The 13,438-nt window shown below is 38.0% G+C and overlaps 1 protein-coding gene across 7 annotated transcripts in view; it reads right to left on the bottom strand.

Moving 5' to 3' along the window:
- Positions 1 to 13,438, bottom strand: part of OXCT1 (3-oxoacid CoA-transferase 1) — a 154,580-nt gene that overhangs the window by 100,555 nt on the left and 40,587 nt on the right. For 6 of the 7 annotated variants that reach the window (XM_063619531.1, XM_055246754.2, XM_055246755.2 and 3 more), the window contains one exon: positions 13,376 to 13,436. In XM_063619531.1, the coding sequence (XP_063475601.1) occupies positions 13,376 to 13,436 (61 nt within the window). The remainder of the gene's footprint in view (positions 1 to 13,375; positions 13,437 to 13,438) is intronic. The other variant, XM_055246758.2, reaches the window with a different exon arrangement.

Genomic DNA, 13,438 nt, shown 5'->3' with positions numbered 1-13,438 from the left:
ATGTGAAAGTGATTTGAAAAGCCCAAAGCATTATGCAAAGTAATATCAAACACAAGGTACTGTGGAAATGGTGCTCAAGTGTGAAGTTCTGAACACTGTTTATAAGAAAGGGGAGTTAAATGAATCTAGCTAAAATAATTGACTTGCCACTCACCACTAACCTTGGCTGTTTCAATCCTTTTCTGCTGCTTAAGAGGACCGGTGCAAGACAAGAAAGCACATTGCTACCCTGGGTAAACTTCCTGCTTTGAGGCTTTACCTTACCAACAAATAAGAATTTATAAGTCTTACAAAAGTGTTTCTGACCAAAAAGAAAAGAGAGAGCTACAAGGCAGTTTACAAAACTGGTGGGGGATAAAAAGAGTAATCAGCCTCACCATCCTCAAAGTCTCTCCATCACTGTTCTTCCACCTCCTTAGGTGCTGATGATACAGATGAAAAATCAGAGACACAGGGCCCTCCCAAACCCCAAGAACACGGCATGACTTCAACCCTGGACTATGTCTGTAGCTCTTGGAAACTCTGCCAGCCAGCAGGAGCTACAGCCACATGTCAGGCTGGAGAAGATTCCACCCATCATCCTGGTTACTGACATTCATCTGGCTGTGCAATATTTTTTTGTTTTGTTTTGTTTTTGAGATGGAGTTTTGCTCTTGTTGCCTAGGCTGGAGTGCACTGGCAAAATCCCCTCTCACTGCAACCTCTGCCTCCCAGGTTCAAGCAATTCTCCTGCCTCAGCCTCCTGGGTAGCTGGGATTACAGGCACTTGCCACCACACCTGGCTAATTTTTTTTTTTTTTTTTTTTTTTGCATTTTTAGTAGAAATGGGGTTTCACCATGTTGGTCAGGCTGGCCAAGCTGGTCTTGAACTCCTGACCTCAGGTGATCCACCCTCCTAGGCCTCCCAAAGTGCTGGGATTACAAGCATGAGCCACTGTACATGGCCTGGCTATGCATTTCTATACATGAGAAACTGGCCCTTAAGTATAAGTCAAATAAGCAAGAAAAAGGCAAGTGCTTCTAATAAACTGAGTCCATCAATATGTAATTATATCATATTAACGTCAGATCTATTGACAGAGGCATTGTGCTTTTAAAAGATGGTAGCAACTAGAGCTGGATACACAAATTGCTTGCACAAGGTCTTCCCTTCATAGAAGCCCCAAAACCAGTCCCACAAAATTGCAGTCATTTCTCGACATCCATACAAATTCACATTATTCTAATTAATTTTCTATTCATTGTCTTCAAACCGGTTATTTCAGTTCTATGTTGATCCTTTAAGAAATACTGAGTGATTTAATATATTCAGACTACAGAAATAGAAGTTATGCTGTAAATGAAAGGTCTGCACACTTTTTTCTGTGAAGGATTAAATAATATTTTAGGCTTTGCAGGGTACACACTGTTACATACTTTTTTAAAAAATGGTCTTTTCAAAATATAAAAATATTCTTAGCTCTCAGACTGTACAAAAACAGGCCGTGGGCTGTATTTTGTCAATCCTTGTAAGTAATAACTGTGAACCAATATTACAGAGGAAAAAAAATGTTCTATACAACATGAATCAGCCTCTCTTTAATACAAACCACATTAGTTCAACAGGCTCTCCTAATGTCCTGAATTAGGAAGTTCCATATTAGAGAAGGATGAGGAATATGCCCTATTTTTCACGAGGCAAAAAAATTTCACCCAGATATTTCTCTCTTCTTTAAGTGGTCAAGGATAAAAGATGTTCAATAAGGACTATGAAGCATCACTTATAATATGCATATTTATAACATTTAAAAGCCTGGATTTACACAATACAGGTTAATAAAAACACAAATTTGAGGCCTGAAAAATTATAAATAAAGACAAAAAGCCAAAAATAGCTAGGATAAAATTCACCAATCCATCAAGAAAGGGGGATATATTATTAAAATGACTTTCTTTTAGGATCTCTATACAAACTATAAAAAATAGCTCCAAAATTTTGTGAGGATAATGGCATACAAATGACTTGCTGTAATTGGTATTTTTACCCCATAATGCAATGAAGTCCATTGTACCTGAGATAATGGAACTCTCTCGCATAGCTGCAGCATTGTTACCAAGCAACAAGAAATAAAATGTCAAGATTAACACTTTGTTTAATATATTTTTATCACCAATAAACTATTTCTATTCTGCTATTCTTCTGGGTGTAAATGGTCATTAAGCTAAGAATTATATTTGTTAATATACAAGCGTATGTAAAATAATGCAGTAAGTTAATACTAGGCATTCACCAAGTCCATATTTTTATATTTATTGCTTCCTTGGTAGAAACAGCAAATATTATCATAACAGTAATTCTATTAGGTTATTTTGCCAAACTACTCAACTACAATATGTCTTCATTGAGTACATCTTCATTAGCATCCAAATATTTTCAAACCAATCTAGCATTTCATGAAAATTCAAGGAAACGAATGAATCGTCTTTAAATACTTCAATACTCTTGAAACAAGTATGATCAGTCAGTTCATTCAGTATGCTTTTTGTTAGGATATTATATTTTCGAAGCATTCTATATCTGGCTAAATATGTGGCACAGAATTTACAGATCTCTTTAAGAATGATTTAGTAATCAATTTTAAAAAGTCCAAAAGCACAAGTAAAATAATATAACTGAAAAACAATAAGGAAAATAAATGTAAGTTAAAGATTTTATATAATTTACCATGTCTAAAAAATCAAACTGTGTGAATGATATCCATCACTAACCACATCCATCCCAAAAGTTAACACTTAGGAAGGTGATAGTATTCTGCCAAAGGACTAAGGATTCTTCAGGGAGGGTTGGTGGAAGGAAGGTATTTCTTTTTTCCATATTGTATCAAACGGACACCTTTTTCTTTCTGTTAAAAGAACTTGTGTCAAGTGTTCAACTCAACTGGCCCACGTGAGTAGATTCAAGAAGATTAGGAAGAGTTTTTTGCTAACCTCATTCTACATAGCTAACTGAAATAGAGAGCTTTAACCAGGTAAATTCTAAAGTGCAGCAAAGAGCATGCAGCATAGTAAGTTCACACAGTGAATGCCAAATTTGACATTTCAGCCAAGTTCTCATAAATATGCCTCCATATGTCAGAGATGTTTGTGTGTGAATGAATTTCACACAGGAATGAGCCTGTGTATGGATGTGTGTGTTCTTGAAATGGGATCTAATGAAGTTTTTCAACATAGTGAGAAGTCTTTGTCTTACGTGGACAGAAGCTTCATTTTTCTTCCTATCCCAAGATTCTTTTTATTGCCTCTTGAAAAATTATGAGTTCCACTGCTTTTAAAACTGTATCATTAGGCATTAGCAGTCTAAAGAATAAGAAAAATTTAAGAGGGAAGGAATTATGCTTACTCTTTAGGCATTTTCATTTCTCTAAAGCAGGAAGCATGATGGCCCAAATCTCTAAAACACTGACACATTAATTGGCCTGCTTAATAATGAAAATTAAATGTTCATAGGATCCACTTCAGTGCTTAAGTCACCTGGTTAAAATCCACTGCGTTCCCACCTTCTATTGTGAAGTAAAACAACCAGCTTGATCACTTCTAAGATAATGTATGAGGAATTATTAACACAAAGCTCTTCAAACAGGGCCAGAGTCACAAATACCAGGAGGCTCCAATGTCAAAAGTCACAGTCTTTGAAAAACATATTGCCATTACTCTCAAGAAAGTTAATTCTCATAAGACTCCACACCCTACGACCATGCAATGAAAAAAGTTTGTCATCCCTGTTCTCCAAACCACCAGGGATGCTCTTGCTTCAGGCCACTGCAAGAACTACTCATTTGGCCCTAAAAGGCTCCACCATCAGTTAGCTGCAAATCTAGCTTCCTCTCTTTCTTGAGGTCTTTACTCAGAAGTCATTTCACCGAGGCCTTTCACTGTACCACCCTAAGTTTCAGTTTCTTTCCCTGGCATTTCAGGTCCCTTTTCATGCTTTGTTTTTCCTTCCTTAACACAGCAATATCAAATACACTACATATTTTACTTATTATTCATCCTATTATCAAGATAGACCATCAGAATGTAAACTCCATGAGGGCAGTGAGTTTTGTTTTGTTCACTGCTGTTATTTCCAGAACCTATAAAAATACCTAGTACACTAGAATTTGAGTATCAGTGAACTTTCCTTAAACTATCTTTGTACTGTAATATCTGGTACTTGCTTCAAATCAATTAGAGGAGGGAGAAGGCAAAGAGATGGGAATGTGAATGGGGCAGGAGTGACCATGGGTTGATAGTCATTGGAGCTAAGGTGTTGGGCTCAGGAAGGTACATTATACTCCTCTGCTTACTACTATATATGTTCATTATCCTCCAAAATAGACATTTAAAATGAAAATTTGTATTATCAGTTACACTGCAATCTTTACCTTTCCTCACTCGCCAACCAGAAACACTATATGTCTGCTTGGCAGGATGGCAGACATACCCCGATCTTTTCCTCTGATTAATCTCCTAAAAAGAGATGGAGAGGTGGTGGAGCAAGATGGTGGAAATGAAGCCATTTGTCCACACCTCAGGAGCACCAAATTTTAACAACTATCTGTACACAGAAAAGCACCATCACAAGAACCAAAAATCAAACAGCATTTGGGGAACTCACAGCACTGAAGGTAAGAACGCAGACCTGGCTGGTTTCGCCACCTGTTTATTGTAGAGCCCTAGGGCCTTGAGTTAAAATAGGTGGTAGTCAGGTAGTAGTTACAGCAGGCCTTGGGCAAAACCCAGTGTTGTGCTGGCTTTAGGCCTGACCCACCACAATCCCAGTGGTGGTGGCCATAGGGGTGTGTTTGTATCACCACACACCCAGTTCCAGGCAATTCAGCAGAGAGAGAGAGATTCCACTTGTTTGAAAGAAAGTAAGGGAAAAGAACAGCAGTCTCTACCCGGTAACCCAGAAAATTCTTCTGGATATTACCTAAGACCATCAAGACAATACCTCCTACAAGTTTACAAAAACCACAGCAATTATGTTTGGAGCCCAAGTCCCTTTGAATACTTAGAAAGCGTTCCCAAGGAAAGGCACTAACAAGACAAGACAACAAAGACTACAATAAATACCTAACCCTTTAATGCCCAGACATCAACAAACATCTACAGGCCTTGAGACAATCTAGGGAATCATGACCTCACTAAACAAAATAAGGCACCAGGGACCAATCCTGGGGAAACAGAGATATGTGACCTTTCAGACAGAATTCAAAACAGCTGTTTTGAGGAAACACAAAGAAATCCAAGATAACAAAGAAGGAATTCAGAATTCTATCAGATAAATTTAACAGAATGAAATAATTTAAAAGAATCAAGCAGAAATTCTACATTTGAAAAATGCAACTGACATACTACTGAATGCATCAGTCTCTTAAACAGCAGAACTGATCAAGCAGAAGAAAATCACTAAGCTTGAAGTTAGGCTTATTGAAAATACCGTCAGAGGAGACAAAAGAAAAATAAAGAACAATGAAGCACACCTACAATATCTAGAAAATAGCCTCGAAAGGGCCAATACTAAGAGTTACTGGCCTTAAAAAAGAGGTAGAGAAAGAGATAGGAGTAGAAAGTTTATTCAAAGGGATAAGAAAATGTCCCAAACCTAGAGAAAGATAAACATTCAAGTACAAGAAGGTTATAGAACACCAAGCAAATTTAACCCAAGGAAGACTACCTCCAAAGCTACCTTTTGGGAGTTAATCAAATTCCCAAAAAATCAATGATAAAAGAATTCCAAAAGCAGTAAGAGAAAAAGAGAAAAGAAACAACAGACAACAGAGCTCCAATATGTCTGGCAACAGACTTTTCAGTGGAAACATTACAAGCCAGGAGAGAGTAGCATGACATATTTAAAGGACTGAAGGAAAGAAACTTTTGCCCTAGAATAGTATATATGGCAAAATGTCTTTCAAGCATGGAGGAAAAATAAAGAACTTCCAAGACAACCAAAATCAGAGGGATTTCATCAACACCAGACCTGTCCTACAAGAAGTGATAGAGGGAGTTCTTTGATCTGAAAAAAAAAAAAAAAAGGATGTTAATGAGCAAACAAGAAATCACCTGAAGATACAAAACTCACTGGTAATAATAAGCACACATAGAAACACAGGATATTATTAATATAACATTGCAACTGTGGTGTGTAAACACTCTTAAGCATAAAGACTAAATAAAGAACCAATTAGAATAACCACAATAACTTTAAGACATAGCACAATAAGAAATTAAGAGAAACAAAAAGTTAAAAAGCATAGGGATGAAGTAAAAGTATAGAGTTTTGGCTGGACGCAGTGGCTCATGCCTGTAATCCCTGCACTTCGGGAGGCCGAGGTGGTTAGATCACCTGAGGTCAGGAGTTCGAGACCAGCTTGGCCAACATGATGAAACTCTGTCTCTACTAAAAATACAAAAAATTAGCTGGGCGTGGTGGTGCGCACCTTTAATCCCAGCTACTCAGGAGGCTGAGGCAGGAAAATCACTTGAACCTGGGAGGCGGAGGTTGCAGTGAGCCGAGATCATGCCACTGTACTCCAGCCTGAGCAACAACAGCAAAATTCCATCTCAAAAAAAAAAAAAAAAAAAAAGCATAGAGTTTGTATAATTTTTCTTTTTGCTTATTTGTTTATGCAATTAGTGTTAAGTTTTCATCAGTTTAAAATAATGAGTTATAAGACAGTCTTTTCAAGCCTCTTGCTAACATCAAATACAACATAAAAAATAAAAAGCAAGAAATCAAAGCACCCCAGAGAAAAATCACCTTCACTAGAAGGAAGGAAGGAAGGAAGGAAGGAAGGAAGGAAGGAAAGAAGAAAGAAGACCACAAAACAACCAGAAAACAAAAAACAAAATGGCAAGAATAAGTCCCTACTTATCAATAGTAACATTGACTGTAAATGGACTAAACTCTCCAATAAGACACAGTAGCTGAATGGATGAAAAAAATAAGACCCAGTGGTCTGTTGTCTACAAGAGACATGGTTCACCTATAAAGCTACACAGAGACCAAAAATAAAGGGATGGAAAAATATATCCCATGCCAATGGAAACCCACAAAACAAAACAAAACAGAACAGGAGTAGCTATACTTACATCAGACAAAATAGACTTCAAGAGAAAAACTGTAAGAAGAGACAAAGAAGCTTATCATATAATGATAAAGGAGTCAATTCAGCAAGAGGATACAATGATTATAAATATATACGCACCCAACACTGGGGCAGCCAGATACATAGAGCAAATATTACTAGAGCTAAAGAGAGACAGATTAAAATACAACAGCTGGAGACTTCCATACCCCATTTTCAGCACTGAACAGATTTCTCAGGAAGAAAAGTCAGAGACATAGGACTTAATCTGCACTACAGAATGAACCTAATAGAGATCTACAGAACATTTCATCAGATAAAAATTACTAAGAGGAAAATTTACAGCTATAAGTGCCTACATCAAAAAAGAAAAAAAAAATAACCTAATGATGTAACTTAAAGAACTAGAAAAGAGCAAACCAGGCCAGGCGCAGTGGCTCACGCCTGTAATCCCAGCACTTTGGGAGGCCGAGGCAGGCAGATCACGAGGTCAGGAGATCGAGACCATCCTGGCTAACACGGTGAAACCCCATCTCTACTAAAAAAAATACAAAAAATTAGCCGGGCACGGTGGCAGGCACCTGTAGTCCCAGCTACTCGGGAGGCTGAGGCAGAAAAATGGCGTGAACCCAGGAGGCGGAGCTTGCAGTGAGCCAAGATAGCACCACTGCACTCTGGCCTGGGCAAAAGAGCAAGATTCTGTCTCAAAAAAAAAAAAAAAAAGAGCAAACCAAACCCAAAACTAGTAAAAGAGATATAGATCAGAGCAGAAATAAATTTGAAATGAAGAAAATACAAAAGAACAATGAAACAAAAAGTTCGTATTTTGAGAAGATAAACAAACTTGACAAACCTTTAGCCAGACTAACAACGGTGGGGGTGGGGGTAGGGGTGAAGACCCAAATAAAATCAGAGATGAAAAAGGGAACATTACAACTCGTAAGAAATTCAAAGAATCATTAGTGGCTACTAGGAGCAACTATATGCCAATAAATTGGAAAATCTAGAAGAAATGAACAAATTCCTAGACATATATAACCTATCAAGATTGAACCAGAAAGAAATTAAAAATCTGAACAGCCCAATAATCATAAATAGATACACCTACTATGTACCCACAAAAATTTAAAAATTTTAAAACAATGGCATGTGCCAGGCACTGGTACAGAACACAGAAGATACAGCTCCCTGAAGCCTGGCTCTTATAAATATAAGTCTTAGGATATCACTTTTGAAAATAATTTTCTATATGTCCATTAACCTCTAATTCTTATATTAGATGGGTTTACCGATATTCAATTTATATTATGCTTCATAAACCACACAGGCTACAGTAAATATTTGTGTGCACCAAATATCATATCATCTAAGCAATTCTTTTACAGTTCTTTTACAATTCTTTATACCACAATATAAATACAATAAAAGTAATTATATTTATGTCATGATAAATATACTTGTTTTGACTGAAAGCCGCAGTTAACTAAAATAGTTGAAAGGGCCTTGGGTAAACCTTTGCTGTCTCGTAAACTAGCCATGGCACAAGCCTGACAGCACAAAGAAATCCACAGCAGCGAGGTTATTTCAGTCACAGGCAGCCTCAGCAGCTTCAGTGGCTGAGTCAGACGACCTTTTCTGACAGCACGTGTATGCCAGGCTGCTTGCAGGAGACAAAGCATCAACAGTCTCCTGAGTGAAGCACTCTCATCCCTCCCCATAGGTTTTCTATTATAGGCTCCTTCAAAAAAAAATAGAAATAGGCCATTTCCAGAGAAACTTAGATGGTAGGTTATGCACACAGAAGACTAGCAGAGGGGCTCATAGGGAGTTGAGAGCTTAACACAATAACAGGATTCCTCCTGAGAAACAGCCAAATTAGTTCCCTTTGGAAGACGCAAGAGTCCTTGCTACTCCTTGTCATACACATGGAAGGCAACATCCAAGAGTCATTCCCTGACTGGTTTTGCACTTGAACTTGTAAAGTTTATCAGGGAAGACTTCACCCTCACTCGAAGAGAGGGAGGTCCAGAAACAACACTGTCTGGACTGAAAAGAGAAACATCTCTCTGGCATGTGTGGCAATATGCGCCCATGTGCACTAGTTTTCCCAAGTAGCTACCTAGGTCCATAAGAGGGGTAGGAAGATACAGCCAGCATCAACTGTGTCACAACTTTGTGGGGAAGCAGGCAAATGGTTGCACATTTTAAGAAATATGAATGTAATGTTCATATTGGTTTTGTTAAAAACAGACATAAGTGATCACCTCTATGGTTTTACACAACTCATAAGTTTATCTAGAAAAGTGGTCCCCAACTTTTTTGGCTGGTACTAGGGATCAGTTTTGTGGAAGACACTTTTTCCACAGACAGGGGTTTGGCGGGGACGTGGTTTTGGGATGAAATTGTTCCACCTCAGATCATCATGTGTTAGTTAGATTCTCATAAGGAGCGAGCAACCTAGATCCCTCACATGCACAGTTCATAATAGGGTTCCCACTCCTATGAGAATCTAATGCCAGGGCTGATCTAACAGGAGGCAGAGCTCAGGCAGTAACGCTCACTAACCCACCACTCATCTCCCACTGTAAGGCCCAGTTCCTAACAGACCATGGGCCAGTACAGGTCCATGGCCTGAGGGTTGGGGGCCCTTGGTCTAGAACACATCTGAAACCAAAACTTTGCCAAAAAGGACTAATGTTTCCCTTCTGCAGAGTCTAGAAATAAGTAACATCAAGGACAATTTGATTTTCTTTTAAATTCACAATAAACATACTCATTTACTTCTTGATGTAAAACATTTGCTGTAAATTATATAATTTAAAAATTATAAACAAAAAAGCAAGAGGTATGTTCCCTTGCCACTCTGCTTCTAAATCCAAAACAAATTTAAGATGTCTAAGGGAATCATCATTAGTACTTTAAATATTTATAGTTCTATCCTCCTTAAAACTCAAGTCAAAACTCAAATCACCAGGGAGAAGAAAGGTTGAGAAGATGCAGCATTGTGGAGTGGGAAGATGCTGGCACAGAGCTTTAAGAGACAAGCTCTAATCCAGATTATACAATTCAAAAGAAAGGAGATGAGCTAAAAGTTCTTCATTTAAGAAAAAAAAAAAGACGCCGTTGACTATGTTATATAGGGTGTAGTCACACTGTTATGCCTCCCACTGCTTAAGATACTATAGTACTAGAACAGACATTCAGTCACCACATTTAGAGAAATATGTAAAAAGCTTAAAGGTCAAAGAGGCTAGACAATCGAATGAAGAGAGTCCAAGAGAAAGACCGAATGAATGCACGGGGCCACTGAACAAAGGATGATGCCTTTCTCAAAGACATCTCTAAGGTAGATGGTACTAGAAGAAAAAAAAAAGACTGCAATTGAAATAATTGTCAAGGAAGGTCTGGGATAGAAAAATAAGCTGGGCAAAAAAAAAAAAAAAAAAGGAACTCCTTATTTGCTTGTATCTAATAGTTAGCAATGAAATGGACTACTTCTGGAGATTCAATATCTTCCAAGAGTTTAAAGCATCCATTGATAGATAATATGGAAGCACTTCATAACATAATGGAAAAGAGTAGACAGCCTGGAATCAGTTTCTCTGTGGGTCTATCCTGGTTCCACCTAAGCTGTGTGACATTGCATATATAACTTAACCTCTCTATGCCTTAAAGTCATTATCTCTAAAATAAAGATAATTATTATTCCTATCTCATAAGACTATTGTGAGAATTTAAAATAATGCACATAAGGAATACGGTACTGATTGATACATCACAAATGCTTGAATAGTAGCTAACATTATTAGCATTTTGTACGCAGAAGAATATGCAGTTAACTTAATGATCTCTGAAGATTCCTCTTAAATGTTGCACTTCAGAGACCAGCTCATAATCATCCATCCCACTATGACCCCCATAAAAGAAAGCAAGATAGGGCTTGAAAAGTCATAGAAACCTGGAGCCCAGCACAGGTAACGGAGTGCATAGGGCATAGCACAGAACAGGGGGCTGGAGGTCCAGGGTACTCACTGGACTCAAAATACAAGTCACAAAGCCAAAACAGAGTTTCATATCAGAAAATGCCCAATCTAGGCACTAACCCCAATTCCAAATTATTTTCCACTTTTGAGAGCACAGTTCTTACAATTCAATCTATGGTCAGGTTTCTGCTATGTATACTATATGTTCCTACTATGAACAGGTGTCAGGGGTAGGCTTACAATAATCCTATAGTCCAAAGAGCTGTTTTGCTTATGTTCCTGAACTAGTGTAACAGATTATTCTTGATCCTTCTAATCCAGCTTTGTCCAGTAAAACTTCCTGCAATGATAATGTTTACTTGTGCTGATCAATACAGTAATCACTAGCCACATGTAGCTTTGCTTGACATGGGACTAGTATAAACGTAAATTCAATTTCTCAGTCAATTTTTTTTTTTTTGAGACAGGGTCTCACTCTGTGGCCCAGGCTGGAGCACAGTGACACAGTCACAGCTCACTGCAGCCTTGACCTCCTGGACTCAGGCAATCCTCAGACCTCAGCTCCTGGGTAGGTGGGACTTAGGCACATGCCACCACGTCTGGCTAATTTTTTGTAATTTTTTGTAGACACGGGGTTTCACCATGTTGCCCTTGAACATCTAGGCTCAAGCGATCCACCTGCCTCAGCCTTCCAAAGTGCTGGGATAACAGGCCTGAGCCACTGTGCCATAATTTTAATTTTAATTTTATAAGTCACATGTGGCTAGTGGCTACCATACTAGAGAGTGTAGTGAATTAGGAGTGGTTGCACACATCACCACTGTGTTGAAAGAGACCCTAATGTGTGTCTCGGCCTACCAGAAAAGCATTCTATGATCCATCAGAGATGTCTGTTCCGGGACACAGAAGGGCAGCCTTTATTACATTTGCTGGATCAGTTAAAGGATTTTCTCTCCTTAGGCCAAAAGAGAGCCTCTCTTTCCTAATACCTACAATGATTCTTCAACACAAGGTTATTTTCTGCTTTTGTAAGAAATGAGATGAACTGAAAAGAACCAGATTATAACAGAAAAAATTTCAAAGAGAACTTCACCCAGGATAATGCATAACGCCCCTCTGTACTCTAGAAAGAAATACTGGTTTCTGACAGTTTTACAGAAATACAGGAAGTCAACAGGTGTAAAACTATTGATTATTTTAAGCTATGCTGTAGGCCTTTTTTCAGTAATGCTATAGTTGTGTGCCACGGACAGGTCATTAAGATGGATGAATAAATTAAAGACAGGTTACACAGAAAGTGTAAGCCACATTATCCATTTTAAATGCAGAAAATGTAAAGCCATTGCAAAAGAAACCACCACGCCTCGGTTGAAAGTAACATATACCTCAGCAATTTAAAAATAGCACACTTCATTTTCCAAGAAAGGAACAAAACTCTAACATTTGATTGTTTCAAAATACACTGTACTGACTTCATGAAACATTATCTTGGCCTTGTAAAAATGAATCAAAAGATACCACATACAACACCTGCCATCATGAGAAAAATCAATCAGGAACCTATGTATTTTCAATTCCAGATCCCAACAGGGGTCCTATAAAGCCCTCCCAAGGAAAAACTACCTCAAACTCCCATGAAAATTTGGTTCCAAGTTGATCCTCAAAGCCTCAAGTTGAGAACCATTTGAAGTCTTCTTTGAGGTTCAATATGTTAAAACCAAAATGGCACGGTTTTGGTAAAAGCCCCTGTTTCTGCCCTGGGTCCTTAAGCCTGGGAAGGCTGCAGAATTATTCAAGCCCCTTCCAAACACTGAGATACCCAAAGGACAGTCAGTGCCTGAATTTGCTCTGAATTGAACCACATCAAAGTAGTTATATGTGCAAAGCTCTTCCCTTAAAGAAATCACAAAATCTATCTCAGTAAGATCATGAACTTCTTCTGACACATTTACTATTTTCCAGGGATTCCACATACACAAATTCATCTTGGAATTTCATTCAAGGAGACCTATTTCATTTAAGGATCAAAAGACTTTTATAAGCTGGTCCCACTGCTTGATTCCCAAAGAGAGCATTCTAGTGAGACCCTATCTAACCAGAAAGCTGAAGTTACAGCAAAATTTTAACTATTATATATTTAGATAGAATGGATCCATTTCCAAAACAAAAAAAAAAGCTGTCATTGTTATCCAGAAAACAAATGAACTGTGGTACTTTTTCTTGAATTAATACTTAACATCAAGTTAAATAATTAACACCAAGAATTCAAAAATAACCTCTTACCTCTACCACCGTGGTTTCTGCAGCTTTGCACATTGGCAAGTTGAAATTCCTTGCACTTTTCCT

This window comes from Symphalangus syndactylus, chromosome 16, assembly GCF_028878055.3.
Source record: "Symphalangus syndactylus isolate Jambi chromosome 16, NHGRI_mSymSyn1-v2.1_pri, whole genome shotgun sequence".
Classification (NCBI taxonomy): Eukaryota; Metazoa; Chordata; class Mammalia; order Primates; family Hylobatidae; genus Symphalangus; species Symphalangus syndactylus.
This window is presented reverse-complemented; position numbering and strand designations above follow the sequence as displayed.